Source organism: Perca fluviatilis, chromosome 6, assembly GCF_010015445.1.
Source record: "Perca fluviatilis chromosome 6, GENO_Pfluv_1.0, whole genome shotgun sequence".
Classification (NCBI taxonomy): Eukaryota; Metazoa; Chordata; class Actinopteri; order Perciformes; family Percidae; genus Perca; species Perca fluviatilis.
This window is the reverse complement of record NC_053117.1, coordinates 32,831,318-32,853,277: the sequence shown is the minus strand read 5'-3', so window position 1 is coordinate 32,853,277 and position 21,960 is coordinate 32,831,318. Positions and strand designations below refer to the sequence as shown.

Sequence of the window (21,960 nt, the reverse complement as noted above, 5' to 3'; positions counted from 1 at the left end):
AAAAAAGGAGGGATGAGCAAACAGAAATTCACAACCATGACAATTACAATAATCTTAAATCCAAACTAACTTCAATCATTGTTTTCCTCTTAAAATGTTTCTGTACTAAAAGTGGTGGTAAAATATGTCATCTGAAAATTGGAGATAATACAAGATATCAAAGTGCCAAAATCAGTCTCAAGCTCTGGCCAGCTATATTCACTTCACTGACATTTCAACCGTGGCTAATTTAATAGAATACAATTATACCACTTACTTCGGAAAAAGTTGGAAGAACACAATCATCAGTAACAATGTTGTTTCACCAGACATCTGATAGGGTTTCCACAGTACTTAATATTCATACTGCACATGAAAATGTAAAAGAGCAAGACTTTTTTTTCTACATAACAAATTAAAATAGGAATGTCTAACCCTATAAGTCATGATGGAAAATTGCTCTACATGCTACAAGATCATTTTTGGGACTTTGTTGTTACTGGACGATGTTTTAAAGCATACCCTGCTCAAGTGTCCTTTAACAGGACATCTATCCTATCTATCCTTATTAGTACATGGGCTATCGCTGTTATGTAGCTGTGCGTTTTCTTTAGGGAAAGTGAGGCATGTCTGCTCCAGAGAAATATTATCACTATAATTACTGGTCTCTGTTGTGGTGCATTAATGTTAAATATATTTTAGGGATAAGGGCAAAAAAGGTTATCGTATACCTTCCAAATATAGATTGAATCATTTCTTTTTTACATCGCAGGTTTATACTTATTGAATCTTGTAGTAACAGTGAAGACCTTTGCTGTGTCAGGCATACATGAGTAGCATTCAGTTTCTTAAATGTCCCTTTTTTCCCTCGTATAGGCTGAGCTCCATCTGCTGTTTATCTAATGTTACTGCATTTACCAAACAGCAGATTGTCAACCTAAACTCTTATTCCAATAGATTACTCCCTGTAGTTACTGCTGTAAAGCATGCTAGGTGCACAATATTTGACAGTATTTTATGATTTAAGAAGGGATAAAAAGAGATATCCAAAATTCCCTCTTTAATAACCTTTGACTCTAACATGTCAACAAAATGAAACAAGAATTTTGAAGCTGGCTTTATTCAATGATCAGATTTCTTTTCTGAAAACGTATGCAAATTAGCACATATTTAATAAGATAATGCCTCATTTGCATGTTAAAACTTTAAATTTCAGAAAACTTATACAAACTTAAACAAATAATTGTCTTAACATAAGTAATCAACTGGGGAAGTTTCATGGTGATATGTATTAGTTTATTTAATTTTTTTATGCTACTCTCCCTTTAATTTGTCACCTGTTAATTGACCGATGTGTGTTATCAGGGTTAGAAATACTTTTTATTCTGCCACTAGATGGCATCACCTGACGTGAAAATCAAAGCTGCCTTACAGTTTGGCAGCTAAAAGTTAATTTAGATTATGAAAATGTGTGGTGTGATCTACATAAAAATATATACTTACTTTTTTAAATGATATGCTATTTGATGTTTTCAGTCATATTACAAAATTGCAGTAATCATTGCAACTGTGGCTGTTTTGATATCAATTGATGACTGATGACTGTAATTACACTGTACAAAGATAAAAAGCTGACACAATTTAAATTAAAGCCCTTTTTCTGAACGGGTTTATGACGAACCCAGCCCCATTACTTCCACCTCTTTCCAATCAACCTTTTAGGAACTGTGATTGGCTGTCAAAACAAGTAAAAAATGATTGAACCGCAGGTTTGCTACCACAGCACCACTTTGGAAGGAATAGTTCTACAAGAGGTTTTGTTGGGTCAGCTGAAGTCCGATAGAGGCATTTCAGTTTACATCATCTCTGGCTGAAGCCATGGTCCTTTGAAAGTGGTTCCTTCTGTGCTCAACATTACACATTTAGACAGAGATTGTTGTTTAAACATGGCTTTCTTTTTTAGTGTGGTGCTGCTATGACTGCTGTTTATTGGAAAGCTTCAGGCAAGCATTATATGTAAGACTACAGGTTACAATTACACTCATGAAGCAAAGTTCAAAAGTCTTACATTTAAACCAAGTTTAATGAATTTTAAAACTGCTCACTTGCCACATGTTGAATTCATTGACCTTGTGGCTGTAAAACAGAAATTGATATCTTGGGTTTTTCAAAAGAGGGGATAGATTAGTTGACCTTGTTGGGAGATACTTTATCAACACCCTAACCCTAATGACATGACTTCCCAGCCTAAGGGTCCCAGCTACAAGCCCCAGGGTCCCAGCTATCAACTCTGGCCATATAGGTTCTCAGCTTCTGTCCAAGCCTCTGCCCCAGATTCCCGGCTATCGGCCAAAGCCTCAGCACCAAGTTCCTGCTACCTGTGAAGGCCTCGTCCCCAGGTTCCTGGCTATCAGCCCCAGGTGCCCGGCTACCCATCAAAGCCTCAGTGTCTGGTGAGGGGCCCAGCTTGCCAGAAGAAAATATGTTTTGAGAAAATCCTGTTTAAAGAATGTTGGTGCAAATGGCAATCAGCACTGAACACCAACCCCTTGCACATTGTCTTCTGCATATTAGACAAAAACACAAGAAAATGTCTTGACCAAAATGAGCTTGATTAAGTGCACCTGACTAATGATGTTAACACTCATCCTAGGTCAGTACAATGTGTCAGGTTGCATAACGTGTTAATGTAATGATACAAAGTGGGAATCATCAACCACGTGGGGCAAGAAAAAAACTGTAAGAGAATACATTGTCACAGACTGGGTTTATCATGAATTAGTTCATTGTCAGAGGTAAGGTGTGTAAGGTGAATTTGACACTTTATTCACACCACCCTCTGTTCTTTTGAGCTACCAAGGAGGAAACTCCTGCAGTAAAATGTGTACAAATATTCAAAATACAAAAGCCATGAAAATCAAATGTAGAAATGTTTTAAAAACATCTTATAAAAGTAATAATTACTCTTAACAACCCTATGCTCATGTGATGTCACAGTGGGTTCAAAAGTCCTAAATAGGGAATCTGAAGTTTAGTCCAGCAATGATGCTTGGAGACACTGTAGACTATGTGGCAAAAATACAGTATCACAGGTTTTGAATAGTGGCCTACAATAGAAGTGGCTTAAGTGGCAGTAAGCAGAATGAAAGGACAAAACATAGGCCTATAGTGTTCTATTACATTGGCAGGAACTGACTTTACAAAACACTTACCCTTCAGTTGTAGCCAAATCTTCCTTTACTTCCATAGTTAAGATGGGTCCCACTAATTCTAAAAGTAAAACAAATCACAACACCATGAGAATTAAGCATCAACTAAGACATTATCTAGCAGGACATTTTACTGATACGAAAACCCCTAGGGGGTCCTCAGAGTCAATGCAGAGGGACCTTCCTGCTACTAAAAGTTTTTTTTTTTTCGAAAATTAAAATGTCTTAAGATGAATCCAACATATTATTAGCAAATATAAATCCATACTGCTTACTGGCCTATAGGTAATCCTAAGGATTCACTGTGCAACATGTATGTTTAACATTAAAACATGATTTATAAAATAATGCCAGCAATTATTAGGCTATTTTACTGTAATAGCTTAGTATTCTATGCAAAAAAAGGTCGGCCTATGTATAAAGGCTTTAGGCCATCCTACACTTTATTGTAGGCCCAGTTTAATATGCAACTTCATTTTAGATAATATATGTAGTAGTGGGTCCCTGCTCCGTCTCTCCTTCAGTTAAGAGGTCCTTGGTTAAAAAAACGTTGAAGACCCCTGGTTTAGTCTATGGTCTGTATTCTGACGAGTGATGAGTATTCCAAATTCCTGCCTTTACTGCAGCATTTGAATGCAACACAAGAGCCGCCCCGCTCTACCGGATTTCAGCCGGTAGTAAGTCGGTGTTTGCCAGTGACTGCCATCCCTTAAATCCTCAGGACCCCTGCATTGTCAACCTCGTCCTCACATCTGTAGCCTACATTTATTATGACACGGTGCGATGAAGCGGAAAGTAAACGGCATTTAGGAGTAGTCTACATGACAGCTGAGCAACAGGCAACTGGGCTGCAAACTCACTGAAGGCTCATCGGCTTTGGAGGAACTGTTGCACAGAATCCCGCTGCGATGTCCCTGCTGTGTGTCAGAGGTAAGGTCTCACTTCATAGCTGCAGGTTGTCCTTTTTTATTTTATATTAATACTACTACTACTACAAATACTACTACTACTACTAATGATAATAATAATAATAATAATAATAATAATAATAATAATAATAATAATAATAATAATGAATGAATGAATGAATGAATGAAATTAATATAGAAACAGAAGAATGGTAACAAAACGTATGAGTTGTTCGGCTGCATTAAATGATTTGCTGAAAAAGCCAAGTTAATCCTGTGCAAAGATGTTGGGATTTTGTACTAATAAATATTGCAAAACATAGCACGACTTCCTATAGTAGCCTAATGTTCTAGTACTGTCCCAGTGATAAGGAATAGCATTTAAACGTACGCCTACAGAAAATCTAAAGGGCAACATTATGTAATATAAGTATGTATGTGTCTCTCATTAATTAGTGTAGAGCAGGGGTCTTCAACGTCTTTGAGGCCAGGGACCCCTAAGCTTAAAGAGAGACCGAGTAGGGACCCCCTACCGAATGTATTGTATACAATTCAGTTGCATATTAAACTGCGCAGAATGGATGAAAAGAAATTTATGCATCATGTTTTAATGTTAAACATCCATCTGGAAGGCAAGCTTAACTGTATGGCTACCATAGTTACCTAAGCTTATCTTCAATGTGTAAATCATATTTTTCACAAATAGGCCAACTCATCTTTGCTATTAAAATGTTTCATTCATATTAATACATATTTTCAGCCTTATTTTAATTTTTGAAATAATTCTTTTTCAAAGAAATATTATTTTTTTTTTGTACATAATTTGGCGGACCCCCTGTACTAACTCTGAGGACCCCCTAGGGGTCCCGGACCCCCTGTTGAAGATCTCTGGTGTAGAGGCATAAAATGAACAAACTTTAAAGGTTTTCAGCTTTTTCTCTAGATAGTCAGCAACATGTGTGATTTAAACCCCATATGGGCAGTAACCCTTATGCTGTGTGTTACATTCAGTTTCCTGGATGAGGTCATGATGGAAATACTTTGTTCTGACATCAGTGATAACAAGTGGTTGATGGGAAACAGACCATAGAACTGGAGTACCTTCTTAAACTATATCAGAAGTGACAAACCGTTGGTGGTGATCACAGTTTTACCAAAGACTAAAACAAAGACCTGTGTGGCACTGACACTGTTAAGTGTTTGATTGGAGTGTGTTATTGGCCATACTCATTAAATATACTGTATTTTTGGGACATGTCCTTTTTTTTTGGAGAATATGTTTCACTGAGTTTAAAGGTCCCATGACATGCTGCTCTTTGGGTGATTTTATATAGACCTTAGTGGTCCCCTAATACTGTATCTGAAGTCTCTTCCCCCGAAATTCAGCCTTGGTGCAGAATTACAGCCACCAGAGCCAGTCCCACAATGAGCTTTACTTAGTATGTGCCATTTATGTGTCTGTAGCTAGCTGAGGGGAGGGGGGGCAAGGTGGAGGGGTGGGGGTGTGGCCTTGCCACTTTGCTCGTTTGAAAGCCATGATGTCTCTCTCTCTCTCATGGGTTGGCCAAATTCTCTGGGCGGGCAAAGCAGAGAAAGGGGAGGTAACCTTGCTCCTTATGACCTCATAACGCATATTAATGTTAAAAAACCTCATAAAGTGAAATTTTCATACCATGGGACCTTTAAGAAAAGTTAGAATACTTAAATTAAGCCTTATGTGAAATGTGCATTCAGACATATACAGTTTAGTTAATGAAAGGTTAAAGAAAACACTGCCACCAGTTTATTTAACATTTTGGCTCCTTTCCAGATTACAAATTGCTCTTCTTTCACAGACATGCTGATTGATTTCCACACCATCAAACTATTGTCTGCCTATCTCTAACTCTCAGCCTCTGGCGTATTGTTTCATACTGATCGTTTTTGACCATTTCTCATCTTGGGTGTGAGTGCTGCCCAAGGCTGGAGGGCCACCATCAAACTCGTCTATTACAGAATGATGAGATAGGGCTGAGGTCGGAGGGCTGGAGGGACGGAGGGGGTGAGTCCCAGCTGGGTTGCAGTGGGCTCAGCCAAGTGGAATTATAAAAAAAAGACCATAATTTAGTTTTATAGTTTGCACAGTGATTGATGGAGAGTGTGGCTTGTGTTCACCTGTATCAGTAAAACCTTCTGTGAATCTTGTACACACACTCGAATGTTTCACAGCAGACTGTTTTTGAGTCTTGCTGCATCTGTAACAATACAATTTGTCTCATTTATCTTGAGAACAAAATACTGTGTGGGAATTGCTGCTGGCTCCTCATGGCTGCGTTTAAAAGAATCTTGTATCTGTTTAGTTGTTGACTTCGCCAGAATCTTTTACACTAAATGGATGTTTTTTTCTGGACCTTTGTTAAGTTGTAGCTAAAAGTTGCCCAGTGGAGTTTAAGGCTCTGACACACCAACCTGATTATCGTCCGTCGGACAGTCCGGCGAGGTCGGTAACTCGAGTCTGTTTGGTGTGTTCCGTGCCGTCGTCAGTCGGAGGAGGAGCCGTCGGCTTTAATTTCGGCCGATTTGACATGTTGAATCGGAAGGCGGGCAGTCGGACTCAATGACCAATCTGATTGGTAGAGCCCTAGTGAATCAGTACACTTACAGTACAGGCCAAAAGTTTGGACACACTTTCTCATTCAATGCATTTCCTTTTATTTTTTTATGACTATTTACATTGTAGATTCTCACTGAAGGCATCAAAACTATGAATGAACACATATGGAATTATGTACTTAACAAAAAAGTGTGAAATAACTGAAAACATGTCTTATATTTTAGATTCTTCAAAGTAGCCACCCTTTGCTTTTTTATTAATAAGGGAAATTATTTCACTAATTAACCCTGACAAAGCACACCTGTGAAGTGAAAACCATTTCAGGTGACTACCTCATGAAGCTCATTGAGAGAACACCAAGGGTTTGCAGAGTTATCAAAAAAAGCAAAGGGTGGCTACTTTGAAGAATCTAAAATATAAGACATGTTTTCAGTTATTTCACACTTTTTTGGTAAGTACATAATTCCATATGTGTTCATTCATAGTTTTGATGCCTTCAGTGAGAATCTACAATGTAAATAGTCATGAAAATAAAGAAACACATCAAAAAAACAGACAGATTCAGCAACTGTATGGCCTATTTCTCGCTTAAAATGTTTTCAAAAACACATTTCGGTGAACTATTTTCGGAAAATACGAGATTGTATAATCAACCATTATAGTCTGGCTTTGAAATTCGGGAGAAGCCAGACCCACGTGACGCGTTCGTCATTTCCGGTTTAAATGTTTTGGTCAACAATACAGATTAGCGCCGCCTGCTGTTATGGAGACGTAATATGTTTCGCGCACGAGCAGATCGTATGCTCGAGTCGGCGTCGCTTCGGTCTGTTCCAAGGCACTTTTTGGACCGACGGAAGGCGAATGATCATGAATGGTCCGACTGCCTTTTCTGCCGACGGTCGGCCATCGGGTTGGTGTGTCAGAGCCTTTAGTAGGATAGTCAGTCTGTCTCCTGTGTGAAAATCTGATTTTGACCCACCCATCCAGCCCAACTTTGTCACTCTATAACAAATTCACCTTACTTCCTCCTTTGCTGACCATCATAATTACTATGACACTTTGGCTTTGTCCCTCTGACGTAAATGTAGGTAATTTATGTGCACTTTCCGAAACAACTGATAGCCAATATTTCGACATTCGTCTTGGGAGAACAGCCTCTGCTTTTCAAACAGATAGCTGACCTGTGTCTAATGTTCTTAGGACAGTTGTTTTCTTTCAACTTACCTGATATAAAGTTTATTGAACATTTGAGAGACACTTTTGTATCCCCTCACTCTCCTGGCAACCCTGCCATAGCAGATGTACCCTCCCTGATTAAAGGAACCATCTCAGTGAGGGAAATGCAGTTAAACCAGGAGAGTGGCATCCTTGTTTCTTGAGAGCTGTGATACTTTTCAGAAGCAATTTTCCTTATTTCTTGTTCCTTGTTGTGTTGAGAGCCCTCAGAGCCTGCATGGTGGCTGCTGGCAGTCCTCTGAGGAGAGTGAATGGCTGCAGAATGAAAAGCCGAGGATGGGAGGACACAGTCTGTTGACAGCTCAGTCAGTTCCACACTCCGCTATTTCTAGATGGCAATTAGCAGTGGAATAAATGCATACAGTAATGCTATTGAATAATTTGCATTTGAGTGTTGAGTCTGGCTACTGTGAAGTAATAGCAGTAGAAGAAATTTAGTCTATATCTTCGACGTTTCACTTCCGGGATTGTTCAGGTGCTGCCGTAAATTCCACCAGATGTCTCTATTTTGGCTGGATGTCCATAATCTATACTTTCTTTGTGTTGGAAATTTGAACTGCTCCTCAGATCTCTGCAGGGTAAATCTAGACAGCTAGCTAGACTATCTGTCCAATCTGAGTTTTCTGTTGCACGACTAAAACAACCTTTGAATGTACACGTTCCACAAAAACAAGTTCCTTCCCGAGGCTATTTTGCAGCGGCTCCGTTGCTCCGTCCGGTGCTTAGCGCTGCCCAAGATGATTGTGATTGGTTTAAAGAAATGCCAATAAACCAGAGCACGTTTTTCTCCCATCCCGGAATGCATTGTGAACTAGCCAGACCCTCCTCCCCAGCATTGTGGAGGAAGGTCTGGTAATGCGAGACTAGAATAAATTATACTGCAATAATGGAAATAAATACATGCATATATGACTTTTGGTCATATGTTTTGAGATAGCAGCCAGGGGTTCAATCTCTCCTTTATTTGTGCAGGTCAGCACAAAAACTGGAGCTTGGTGCATTTTTATTTTCTAATGCAAGATAAAGGACTGGTGTGGATTCATAAAGATAATAACTGAAAGCATTTTGTAGGCCACCAGATGCCATAGGTAAGGACTGTAGGTGAGACAGTCAGACGAGGTCAGTAAACACACAAGCGCACTGTGCTAGAACTGCAGCAACACAAGTAAAGCTTCCGTGGCCCGTCTGGGGAGAGGGAGGGTGGGGATAGAGGGGGAGTAATCCCCTGGCCATCTGCTGCTTTTTCTGTCCTGTGTGTGTTTATTCTTGTGTGTGGACAAGGACTTGACTTCCTTCTTCTCAATCCCTCCTTTTCATGATAATGCTACTTCCTGGTATCAGACCCGCTTGCCTCCGACAGCCTCTCCTCACACACTTTGCTGCTGGCCACTTTTTCTTCAGAAGTGCTCAGAATCCTGTCCTGGGCAACTTTGAAATTATTATAAAATATTACTGATATGTACAGACAAATGTCCTTTGTGTTTAGTGCCAATTAGAAAACATTAGCACGCTTACACACTAAACGAAGATGGCGACAATGGTAAACATTGTACCTGCTTAGCATCGGCATCGGCTGTTGTCATTGTGAGCTGGTTAGCATGTTGTTGTTAGCATTTAGCTCAACAACTCATTGCTGTGCTGAAGTGCAGCCTCAAAGAGCTGCTGGCTGTAGACTCTTGTTATCTTCTCAGTACAGTAATGAGCTCTCTCTCTCTCTCTCTCTCTCTCTCTCTATATATATATATATATATATATATATATATATATATATATAAAATTATAGCAAAAAGTGACTCAGACTGATATTTATTCTTTATATAAATACATAATAACATCTACTAATAATGTTGGTAATAATCTCTGAGAGTTTTAAAGGGTTATTAAAGATTAAAATATGTATGCAGGGACAATATACACTGACTTACTTTTAGTATTGATTGATTGATCAATTATATGATTGATTATTTATTGGTGGATATGTACTGAGTTGTGTACATTTGTTTTATAACATACTGTATGTTGTTTTATTCTATTTTAAGGGTAACTTTTTAATATCTGCCCCCAGATGGATCCATCACAGTTCTTTTTCTCTGTTGATAAATGAGCTCTGTCTCTGTTAAATAACTAGTAAAATAGATCATATTTAACGTGGGAACTGTTAAACACTGACTGGGAAATATACATAAAAATGTATAAAGAAGGTATAACCCTTTCTGACAGCATATATGCAAATATATCTTTGATAAGCTAATATCAATGTACTATATAGTAATTAACATGTTCCTGGAGCTTGACAACAAACACCAGTGTGTGATTTAGTTGTAGCCTATAGCTGACTGGGAATGTTCCCTGTTTTGCTGGAGCATCGTTTTGCATTTTTTATTACCACAGTTACACTCATTCACTCCTGGGAATTTCCTTATTCTCTGCAGCTCAACTGAAGCTGTTTGAGTGTGTGTGTGTGTTTTGTCTTTGGGTAAAGCTATTTCACTTTTAGACGATGCAGTCAGTTTTTCAAAGGGGCTAAGGATTAGGACATGGTTTTGGTTAAAGACTGAAATTATGTTAGTGTACAGAGTGTTACACTTTCATGAGCGGTTCTTTAGAAAGCTGCAAGCATCAATACTGGAGGCCAAGCAATCGGCCCGTTCCCAACAAGCCTGTTTTTACCAGGCACTGCACTAGTTCCTTTAAACTGCAGACACACTGACCAGACGGCCGACCCTCGGCAGAAAAGAAGTTGGACTGATCAGTCTCCCCGAGTTGGTCAAAAAAGTGCCTCGGAACACACCAAAGTGACAAATGAAAACCGGCAGCTGATTGGACGAACGTGTGACGTGGGTCTGGTTTCTCCGGAAATTCAAAGACAGACTGTCATGGCGGCTTGTTCAGAATACGATCTCATATTGTACTAAAATAGTTCACCGAAACGTGTTTCTGAAAACATTTTAAGCGAGAAATAGGCATGCAGTTGCTGAATCTCAAAAAGGTCAGTTTAAAAGATTTTCGTCAGATTTTGAGAGACTCTACTCACGCTCATTCCGCTCCCCGTTTCCGGGTTAGCACTCTACCAATCAGATGGGTCATTTGAGTCTGACTGCTGGCAGTGCACGCCCCGCCGATTCTACATGTCAAATCGGCCAAAATGAAGGCAAGGAACACACCGAACAGACTCGAGTCACTGACTTCGCCAGACTGTCCAACGGCCGATTATCGGCTTGGTGTGTCTCGGCCTTTAAATGTCACTGTTGTTGTGTATGTCTGTGTGCCTGTTGTCATGTCATCATCAATGAAGCCCCATTCCTGGACCCCCTCCCCCCTAGTAGATCACTCTTAAAATGTCTCTAATTGGCTCATTATTGCAGTGAAGCAGGAGAAATCTGTTAATTTGTGATTATGCAGAGTGATGTGAGATATACATGCTACTCTATATTATAGACACCCTGAGACACTGAGATGGAGGATAATATCATGAAAGTAGGCCTGTTGTCTATCTTAGGTGTTTTTATTACATTTAGATTCTTTCTTTCAGGTTGTTAAACAATTAGTAGGATTTAAGTGGCTCATGCATTAATGAATTTATCAACAAATTACTTAATTAATGTTGTCTACACCTAACCACACATCCAGCAAGTACAGAATTCTGTGAAAGAACTTTAGAAGAAAGTTGATTCTTTACAAGAATTGGAGAGATTACATTATAGTTGTATATAACTAACCAACTAGCCCAACTAGAACAGGACAGACATAGACACAAGGTCCTTAACATGATCAGAAAAACATTTATAAATTGACGATAACTCCCAGAACAGCTACTAAATCAACGCATACTCATAAACGTTCTCATATGATATAGTACGAAAACTTATGCACAACAATTCTTTGATATCTTACAAAATTAGGGAGACAGCCGACCGGTCATGTTACAGTTAAATTTAACAGGCACCACCAACATATGTACTGTATATACAGTACATCAATACCAATATATCTGCAAAAGGCTTATTTCTAGCTGATACAGCGTTCACCATTCAGTTCAGTATAAGGCATGTGTTTTGGCGTCTCAACACAGGCCTGTTGGAGAGGCTTAAGCATGCGTGGTGGCATTAGTAGTATCATACAGGTTTTTTTTGTGTGAACTCTATGGCAATTAGGAACCAGGCTGTCTAAATAACTTCACTTTCAGTAAAGGCTTAAAGGATGGACAGTAGGATAAATGCATATGTAAGATGCTCAAACACACTTCAGGCAGTTTATTTTGACCAACACACCAATTCACACACATACAGTACACATAGGGACAGACAGATCCACAATAGCTGTATTTATTAGGTTGCTTGGCGAGGTCTGCAGGGGCTGTTGTTTAATGGAAGTGAGAGGGTGATAATGACATGGCCACCAGGTTGCCAACCTCCACACACTCATACCCACCGTAATTTGAAGGACTAGAGCTAAAAATAGATCCACCTTCTGTCGTCTTGTAATGACACTGCTCAAGTCCACGCCTGTCTGCCTGCTCTGCGTGTCAGATCTGCTGCCCCCCTTCAACTCGTAATTTTTTCGGTGTTAGTGGAACTGGGAGAATGATTGAGTGAGACCACAAAATTAAAGTGCTGCTCGATAAGTAATGTTTTACTATATTAAGACCTGCAGTGAAATTCTGTACGTACTGTATGTGGAGATCAAGAGTTTAAAGGTCAACATCAAAACAGCTGGTACGGATTCAATGACTTGCTCAAAAACCCAACAGTTGATTTGCCACCACTTACCACTGTAATGAAGACATCTCCAACATCTTTATATATTCTTCTATCTTACTTGTTCAGAATATTTTATATATAATATATAGGTGTACCACAAAGTAAGCTTCTGGCATGGCTTCATGTATGGCAATTTCAGTCATGGGACAACTGGATGGACTGGTCCCCAGATGATGATGTTTGTGATTCCCTGACATTTAATTTAGCGCCAACCATGATAATTAAATGTGTGGTTTCGAGAAATGTCTTGAGAGCTGTTGGATGGATTACCAATTTGGTTCAGACATGTATGTCCCCCACTAGCCTGAAGTGCAAGTTAGTCTGGAACCTTTTCAATTCCATGGGGCGTTATCAACGTCTGTGGACCAAAATGCCTCTGGACGCAGTTAGACAGACCTTCAACCCATCAGTGCAACACAAAAGGCATCAATATGTCTGGGAATGAATGTTGCCAGTTTTGCAGTTTTGAAAATAGTACTTTAACAGAAAATTCAAAAAATTTGTTTTGTTTTCAAAAATGTCCAATGGCGCTCCTCATTACTAAGCTAAGGTAATGCTCGGCGTAGTGTCCCCAGGACGAGGGTGCACAAGCCAAAAATTACGTCATCTTGCACAAGCCAAAAATCATGTATTTTGCGTAAGGTGCCAAGGCTAAGGTGGCTAAGCTCAAGTCATCTTCTGAAATCCGCCCCATATGAGATAAACGGTTGATTGGCTCAAACAGGGCCTGGTCGTCTGGAAATCTGTCTGAACAGGAGGGGAACCAGATTCTGCCAGAGCAAATAGAACATGAGCTCGCAGATTTGTGTGGTTCCCAGGCTAGTTCCCTACAAGATGAACTGTAAAAACTTGGTGACCCCCTGACTTTTCAACCATCGTCAGATCAAAATGTCTATCATCGTCTTGCAAATAGTTTCAACTGTATGACTAAGGTGGAAGAGGGGAAAAAAAACTTGCCTTTCTCTTCCACTTTATTTTGTTTTTTTAAGATTATTTTTTAGGGCTTTTTTCTTTTTATTAGAGCAACTGAAGAGTGACAAGAAATGGGGGAGAGAGAGAGAGGATGACACGCAGAATGCAAAGGGCGGCAGGTCAAATCTAACCTGTGCCGCTGCCAAGGACTGAGCCTACATAGGGGGGCAGCGGTAGCGAACGCACACTGCACCTGTTTTAACCTACCTCAAATGGACTCTCAATGTGGCCAGGTTTCAGTATCAGCAAGGTAGTGTTCCACTGAATAAGCTGGTGTGTCACTTCTCTGCGAAGACTTGAAGCATCAGAGGCTCAAAAACATCTGTAATTCACCACTGAGAGGTTATTTCCACCCTTGAGCTTCAAAGCCGCACTTTCACACGTCACTTCAAAGAGATCAAACCAGAGCCACCAGAGCAGCTATTAAGTGGTCCCAGTCGGAGCGTCAATCTAATGAAAAGAAGTGGAAATGACATGTAATCATTATGGCTTTGTAATACTATTAGACAACTGTGATTATTTCTTCAAAGTCAGGCTAAAATAACGTTCTCTATTGATGGCTGTTAGCCTTGTGTAGAATTTGGATATGGTTGCATTAACTGTTGATGTAGTTTTGGGATTTCTTACACTAAGGGCTTGTCACAGTTAATTGTAGTTAATTCTCAATTTTGGTAAAAATATTTTTTTTTACTTAAAGGATACTACTTACTTATACTTTTTATTATTTATTTTTTGTAGGTTTCGCCATTAGACCTACCAGTAATATTTTATTATACCCACCAAGTTATCTAATGATATTTGGGAACATCGCTAAAAAATGTCTGATACAGTATCAGCCACATGATCAGCCAGGTTGTAAAAATTGGAAGTTATTTGGAAGAGGAAAGAAGCCAAACAGTAGCCTAGAAATCTAGACGCACCCTAGCAGCAGCAAATGTAATTTGCAGCCAGGGTCAGTCTAGCAAATCTCCGTTGGCTTGCAAGCTGGATTGAACAAATTCTGGTCGGGCCAATCACATCGTGTATAGAGTCAGTTGGCGGGCTTAACATAAGGACGGCAGAGTTGCGACGGTTCCGCGTGAGGAATTCCCTGCTACTTGAAAACAAAGAAGATGGCTGCTGTGACTGGTCTGCTAGGCCATGGCTTGGTAGCATTGTATTTCCTTCTACTCATTTCCAGGGTTGTCCTTCTCCGTAAACAACATGCAATCAAGGAGAGGGTTAACTTTTCCTGCTGCAGCTTTCCCATCGTGGTCACCACGATTCTCCCTCTACGCCTCCAAAGTCGATCCTCGCTCTGAAGCGACTCCCCGTTGCCCTCTCACTCGCTCTACCACACAGTCCCCAGCATATGCACATACGGCTCTGCTATTCTCTTAAAGAGATACGCTAGAACACACAGACACCAGCGCACAAGTATAAACCTCATGCCACTTACGTACGCTACGGCATAAGCTCTGCGTAGAGCCCCTGTAGAGGCATAAATCCTGCTTGTGTGTGTGTGTGTTTAAGCTTTGTCAATGCAGTAGTGCTGAACACAGAGCCTATCCTAATTCCTTTGTTTGACTCATGTCTAATATTGAAATTTTGTCCAAACCTGAAATCATGATACAGCCCAGTATATTCTAAATAGAAACAACCTTAATTTCAGCTGAAAGCTGGCATTAAAGATCTGTGTATGACGTAGTAATTCGCATACAGTATAGCTCTCCATCAGCAGGTTTAATCCAATCCATGACTCATCACGTGAACATCAGTCTGTTGTTTTCCCCAATCAGCTACCATTGCTTTCCTCAATATCTTCACTTTATAAAGCACTCAAAAAAAGCTTTGGATGCTCCATCAGGTCAAAGGTTAGCTGCTCTTAATTTCTTGCTAGTCAAAAAGTGTTTCGGCTTTCCACATCGCCCTTTCTCCTTGTTAATCATCCACAGTACAATACAGCAGGGTCTGGTAGATTTCAGCCCTGCTTAAGGCATTAGCTCGGAGAGATTATCCCACCAGCTGAACGCTCGGTCACCAGCAGCACGCATCCTCTCATACAATCACTCCGGCGGACACGTGTCTGATATGTGGCCTGCTTTACTACCTCTGATCAGGCTCGCAGAGGGATGCTGACCTCTGCAAGCGCTGAAATGTGACTCTGACCTTTGTATTATTTTCTTTAACAGAATAACTGAAACCTGTCACATGTTTCATTGTCAAATAATTCAAAAACACTTGCATTTGATTTAATATTAGATTTTTTTAGGATGCATTTTGACATCTGTCCAGACACAAGAAATAACTATTTGATTTTTTATGTTTTTGTCTGTTGATCAATGTTTTTTTTTTGCTGCTAAAAAACAATACATAAAAATGAAATGAAATTCATTTGATAGTTTTTCTCCTTTAACAATTAATGTGATTGTTGCAACCAAACACATTAACAGGGAAAGGTAATTTTATTAATAAAGCACATTTTATTACAAGTAAACTCACATTTAACATGTACAGAATAATTTAAGAAAAATGCAACAATAGCAAGACAAAAGTATAGGTAAAAAGTTGAAAAAAGGTGCAGGACACACCGTCGCCTTGGTGTGTCAGGGCCTTAACAGTTATGATTGATTTGACTGAACATTGTTGGTCTTAGAGCCATTCTTATCTTTCCTTTACTTGCAGATAATTGCAGATTTTGATATTTGATTGTTAATTTTGCCATGACAGGGGGCAGGGGTGACCATTTTATCTACCTATTTGCACAATGAAAGAACATAAAAGATTTCATTAAAGTGGCTATACTGCATGTAACTTTCAGTTTGTGTTGATTTCAGCAACCCCTTTGGACAAAAGCGGTAGTGGTTTTACCACACCTGCTGTTGTAAAGGTCTAGGAGTTAGCATTACAGGGAGGTCATATAGTTGCGATGAATGTTTTGCTCAGACAGAAAATCATTCATTTACAATAAGAGAATAGGTTACAGATGCATCGTTGCATTTCAAGTGTACGTACTGTAACTTAGCCTACTTTGGATGTATCCTGAGCTAAACCGGGTATCCCTGTCACTGTGTTACGAGCCAAAGCATTAAGAGATTGTTGTAGCAACCAATGTAATAATAACTTTGATTATTATTGCCCATTTCATGAAACCCAAGGACGCTTTACACAAGTACTGGGGGACAAGGGAAAAGACAATAGTAGAACAACACAAACACAGACTAAAAGACTAAATTGCTAATACAATTGTACAATTGTCTCCATCTGTTGAAAGCCCAACCGATTCTGACTTGGATTTCGCCCGTTGTCTTTCCCTTTCCCTTTTAGTTATTGGTTGTTCTTCATTTAATGTCCTTCTTTTCTGTGATGGCCCTGCCCCAGTATCAGCCATAACTACAGCAGATAACTTCTAAACTAAAATACAATTAGGCCTATATAAAGAAATCTCCTGCTACCCTTTACCTGCCTGGATACAATAACACAGGCTTTTCCGGTGTTGAGCCGAAATCTGTGACCCATCAGAATGTGTGCTCTGTAGCTCCGTCTACCTGCTGTAAATCATTTTGTGACTTTGCGGGAAAAATCGGATCAGGCTAAAATCTATATAAAAATATTGTTCTTTTCACTGTCAGTCTCGTTTGCTGTTACAGGTCATACTCATTCATGATCATCAGATGGAAAATGACAGTTTCAGAAACATTTAAAAGTTACATATAGTAAGAGCAGGGCAATACATCGATATTATCGATATCGTAATATGATACTAGATATCATTTTAGATTTTGGATATCGTAATATGGCATAAGTGTTGTCTTTTCCTGGTTTTAAAGGCTGCATTACAGTAAAGTTACGTAATTTTCTGAACTTAATTGTTATAACTGTTCTATTATTTGCCTTTACCCACTTAGTCATTATATCCACATTACTGATGATTATTTATCAAAAATATCATAGTGTAAATATTTTGTGAAAGCAACAATAGTCAACACTACAATATCGTTGCGGTATTGATATCGAGGTATTTGGTCAAAAATATCTTGATGTTTGATTTTCTCCATATCGCCCAGCCCTACATATAGTCACTTTAAATAACAAGTTTGTCCTGCTGAGATAAAAAAAACAACAACAAAAAAAAAACTCCACACAAATAAAAGTGATTCTGCTTAAAGTCTGACCTTAGCCTGTACTTAAAGGGATACTTTGCTAATTTTAATCCAGCTCTGTGTCATCTTTGTAGGGGCAGTCATGGAGGATTTCAGCAGACCTCCACTGCTCTGAGTAGAGCTCTGTGCACCGTTCATCTAAACACACTGCCATGACACAGAGCTAGATTTAAACCTGCAAAATATCTCTTTAACCAAAAACAAATGTAAACTAAACTGTCCATTTGCCCTTACAAACAGTCAGTAGCCTCAAACAGATCAGTGTCCTTGCACAGCTCCAGCCCTCCTGGGGAACCATCAGGTATTAATGAAGCATGTGTATCCACTTAGTCTGTCTCATGGTAAGTGCTCTGTACAGGCTTGTGAGGGATTCTCTCACACACTTTTTAACGTTTTGTAAACATTGAACAAAATGGCTATACACTGGACAAAATAAAAATAAATATGCGATAATATATAGTATATTACAGGACCGAACCATGTTTTTAACCCCCATCACCAAATCAATGTATGCCTGCCCAGATCACAAAACTTTACCGCTTCATTTAATACAAATCACCATGGCATTTTTATCAATTGACTAGTGAAGGGGGTAGGTCTCTCTGGTGTAGTGTTTTGCTGGTTTTGCTCATACTTGTCAGGATAAATGTTTTGTGTTAGTTTAGGTGATTTTGTGTCACAGACATTTGATATTGATTATGCCATGGGTGTGGGAAGCATTGTAAATTTGGGTGTGGCAATCTTAAGGGGGGTCTGGGGGTCCTCCCCCAGAATTATTTTAACAGTGTAAATGTAATTGTCTGTTTTGTGGTGCTTTTAATAGGTGTTAAACACATGTCTACCGCTAATGTGGTGAGACTGCTCCTTTATAAATAAATTAAAGACCTATATTTTTAATCATGCTTTTCATTTGGAATAATCGAATTTTGTGAAATCTTTTTTTTCAAATTTTGTATTTATATACATTACCAGACCAAGATTTGGACACACTTTTTCATTCAAGTGAACGGTAAAGTGTGTCCAAACTTTGTACATTTTTCCTGTTGGTTATGTACATTTTTCACCTACATTCTAAGGAAGTGTTGCAGTAGAGGCACATGTGTATTTTTAATCTTTGTCCCCTCTCTCTGTGACTTTATGTAGCATCATTGGCAGTCTCTTTCACAGTGTCAGGCCATTCACACAGGTATTGTTAGAGCCCAATTGGCACTAGACCAACGAGGCCACTGGGCTTTCTGTGAGCTTCAGCTCCGCCAAGCTGGCACGAGTGACACACAAGGCAAGCTGTGCTGACAGCCTAAGACAAATGACCTGTTAACGATCTCTCTCTCTCTCTCTCTCTCTCTCTCTCTCTCTCTCTCTCTCTCTCATCACATCTCACACTTTTGGACTGTTATTGAATGAGCGTATTGATCTCCCTTAGTGAGAATATGCATTTAAACCTAATTTAAATAACTGAATTACCTTAAAAAGGCAATAGACTTTTATAGAGCTGCATACTAAAATGACATGAACACATCTCCAGGTGGCATAATGTGATTGTTAATTGCATCAGTGACTCACACATTGGCATTTCAAGACACTTTGGCATTTCAAGACTCTTGTGCTGCATTGTGTGAGATCTCACAGCTGTTGTTTTAAGTTTTTCTTAAAAGATTCCTCATTTTCAAAATATTATTTTTTGTCCACTTTGCAGTTTCTGAGACACAGAACTACTGTGTTCTCTCTCAATGGTTTCAAAACTTTCTTTTTTGTCATGCCCACATTTGGAGGCCAAAAATATTTTTAAGTAAATTGATTTCATTTTGGAGTAGAGCCCCGACCGATGTGGGCTTTTTGAGATCGATACAATACCGATTTTAGAGGGGAAACATTCACCTATTATCAATGTGGCGGCCGATATAGTAAAATTTCGAGCAGGAATTAAAATAGACCTTTTCCAAGTGGATTGTGTACCAATTATGCAATGATATGCTTATATAAAAAGGTACTCAGAAGGCTTCTTTCCTAAATAAATACCTTTTTATTAAAGAATATTTACCAATATTATACATTATGTACAATGTATTACATTGTCAACCAATTCTAGAAATGAAGACCAAGAAAATAAAAAAGTAAAAAGAAGGAATAGCCAAATAATGATCATGTTATCAGTCAGTTGCTGACCATTTAAATAAATAATGAACAAAAATAAAATATGACACCATTTTTCAATCACCCCAAGCATCTTTGTCTGCATTATATGTAGTGCTGGGTACCAAATTCAATACCTTTTTAGGCACTGAATTGCCTTTAAAGTATTGAAGTATTGAATGCCTTGTCATTCAATACCCAATTTCAATACCTAAGGAGTAAATGTCATTATCGTCATTGAGCCAATAAGCATGCAGCATGCTTCTACCAAGATCTAATAATGCTGCTGATTGGCTGTCTAACGTTACACATTTCTAGAAGCAGGCAGGAAAAACTATGTTACGCACAGAGACGGCTCACATAGAGCTGAGAAATAAATATAAAGATTTTTGCCGTAATGTGTAATGATGTAATTTATTTTTGTTTTATAAAATAAGTATGGAAAAAGTATTGTTTAAGTCACAGTATTGGTATTGGTATCGGTATCAGTATCGAAAACTTGAACGATACCCAACCCTAATTATATGCTCTGTAAAAAAAGGTTTTCATATTGGAAAACATATGATACACACTGTCAAGAACACATTTACATTAGTTTCTTATGTGCAAATGCAAAAGTAAAATTTTGCCCAAACTGCCAGAGACACAAACCTCTCTTGCTATTTGAAGAGTGCAACATTATAGTGATTACAAAATATATGAAATGTACTGTAGTGTTATATATGTAGTATATCCTACCCACAATATATACCAATTATACACATACATATAGCATATGCCACCAAATATAATATATAGTAAAATATAATGTAAAGTATTTGTTGCAATCCAGACCAAGATCGAGCAAGATAGGCTTAATGTTTCGAATTTGACCGACATGTTGACTTTGTTTAGCCTACCTTTTTTTCTTTATTTTTAAACATCTGACCATCTTTTACTTTACATTGAATTCTGAAAAAACTCCTGCTAACCTGAAAACACTTTTGTATCTTCATCTCTTCCAAATGAATCAGATTCACAGACCATTCTGCAAGGAAAGCACAGGTAGCTTTAACACCATTAACTAGGGGACTGCAATAATTGCAGTGTAATGCAGCAATCAATGGTGCTATTGGTAACACCTGTGATTGTCGATGTCTGCTGTGATTTTGAAGTGACAACTGGATGGCAGAGATAAAGAAATTTGGTGTAATACTGCTGATTGTTATGGCTAATAAGTAACAGAACAGACAATCCATCTAAGAGTGTAAGTTTAAAATGCAGTCTTATTAGGGCCCGAGCGCCGACAGCGGCGAAGGCCCTATTGAAACTGAAGGAATTATTATTACGGTAAATTAATTCCCTTTTTGAGGGGCTTAACATATTCAAAAACTCACCAAATTTGGCGGTCGCATCAAGTCTTCCACCGCTGATTACACAAAGACATTAAATTCAGTGTCATTATATAAAATAATGTTTGGAGCTTAAATGGAGGATTACCCTGTTATCTAAAGGTAGTTAACTTACAATTCATTAGTATGTTTTTAACCATAAACACTGTGATGACGTGGCCTTGGGTAGAAAACACAGTGAAATAATTGAAATAATTATACTGAAATAATTCTGGTTCACTGTTTGTCACAAGAAATGTGTATCATAAGCAATGCATCTGTCCACCCACAGTACAAAACATTAACCATTATATTTTATATTTATGTGTGTAGCAGACTTGTTTCCTTGTTGCTTGTTGATTCACACAGAATATATTTGTCTACCTACACCACCCAGTGCCAATACAGACACATGGTTTCATGTTTTAATAATGGGCTTTTCTCTACAGTGAAGCAGGATGTGCTGTTGATGTCTACTTGTTTACAACAATTCCAAATAGAATTTTATTCATTAAGGATAATTGTTTACTGGCCTATTAAAATCACAACTTTTGACACACAACGCTAATGCATTCATCAAGCACCAGGACATCAGCCGAGGTTCAATATTAATAAATTCTATTTTATATATTTATTTTTTGTATTTGTCGTAAGATAG

At 38.7% G+C, this 21,960-nt stretch overlaps 1 protein-coding gene across 1 annotated transcript in view; it reads left to right on the top strand.

Moving 5' to 3' along the window:
• The first annotated feature begins 3,855 nt into the window (after positions 1-3,855).
• LOC120561066 overlaps positions 3,856-21,960 on the top strand; it is an 82,575-nt gene continuing 64,470 nt past the window's right edge. Inside the window, exon 1 of the mRNA XM_039804032.1 lies at positions 3,856-4,118. Within this exon, the coding sequence (XP_039659966.1) occupies positions 4,097-4,118 (22 nt within the window). The 5' untranslated portion in view covers positions 3,856-4,096. The remainder of the gene's footprint in view (positions 4,119-21,960) is intronic.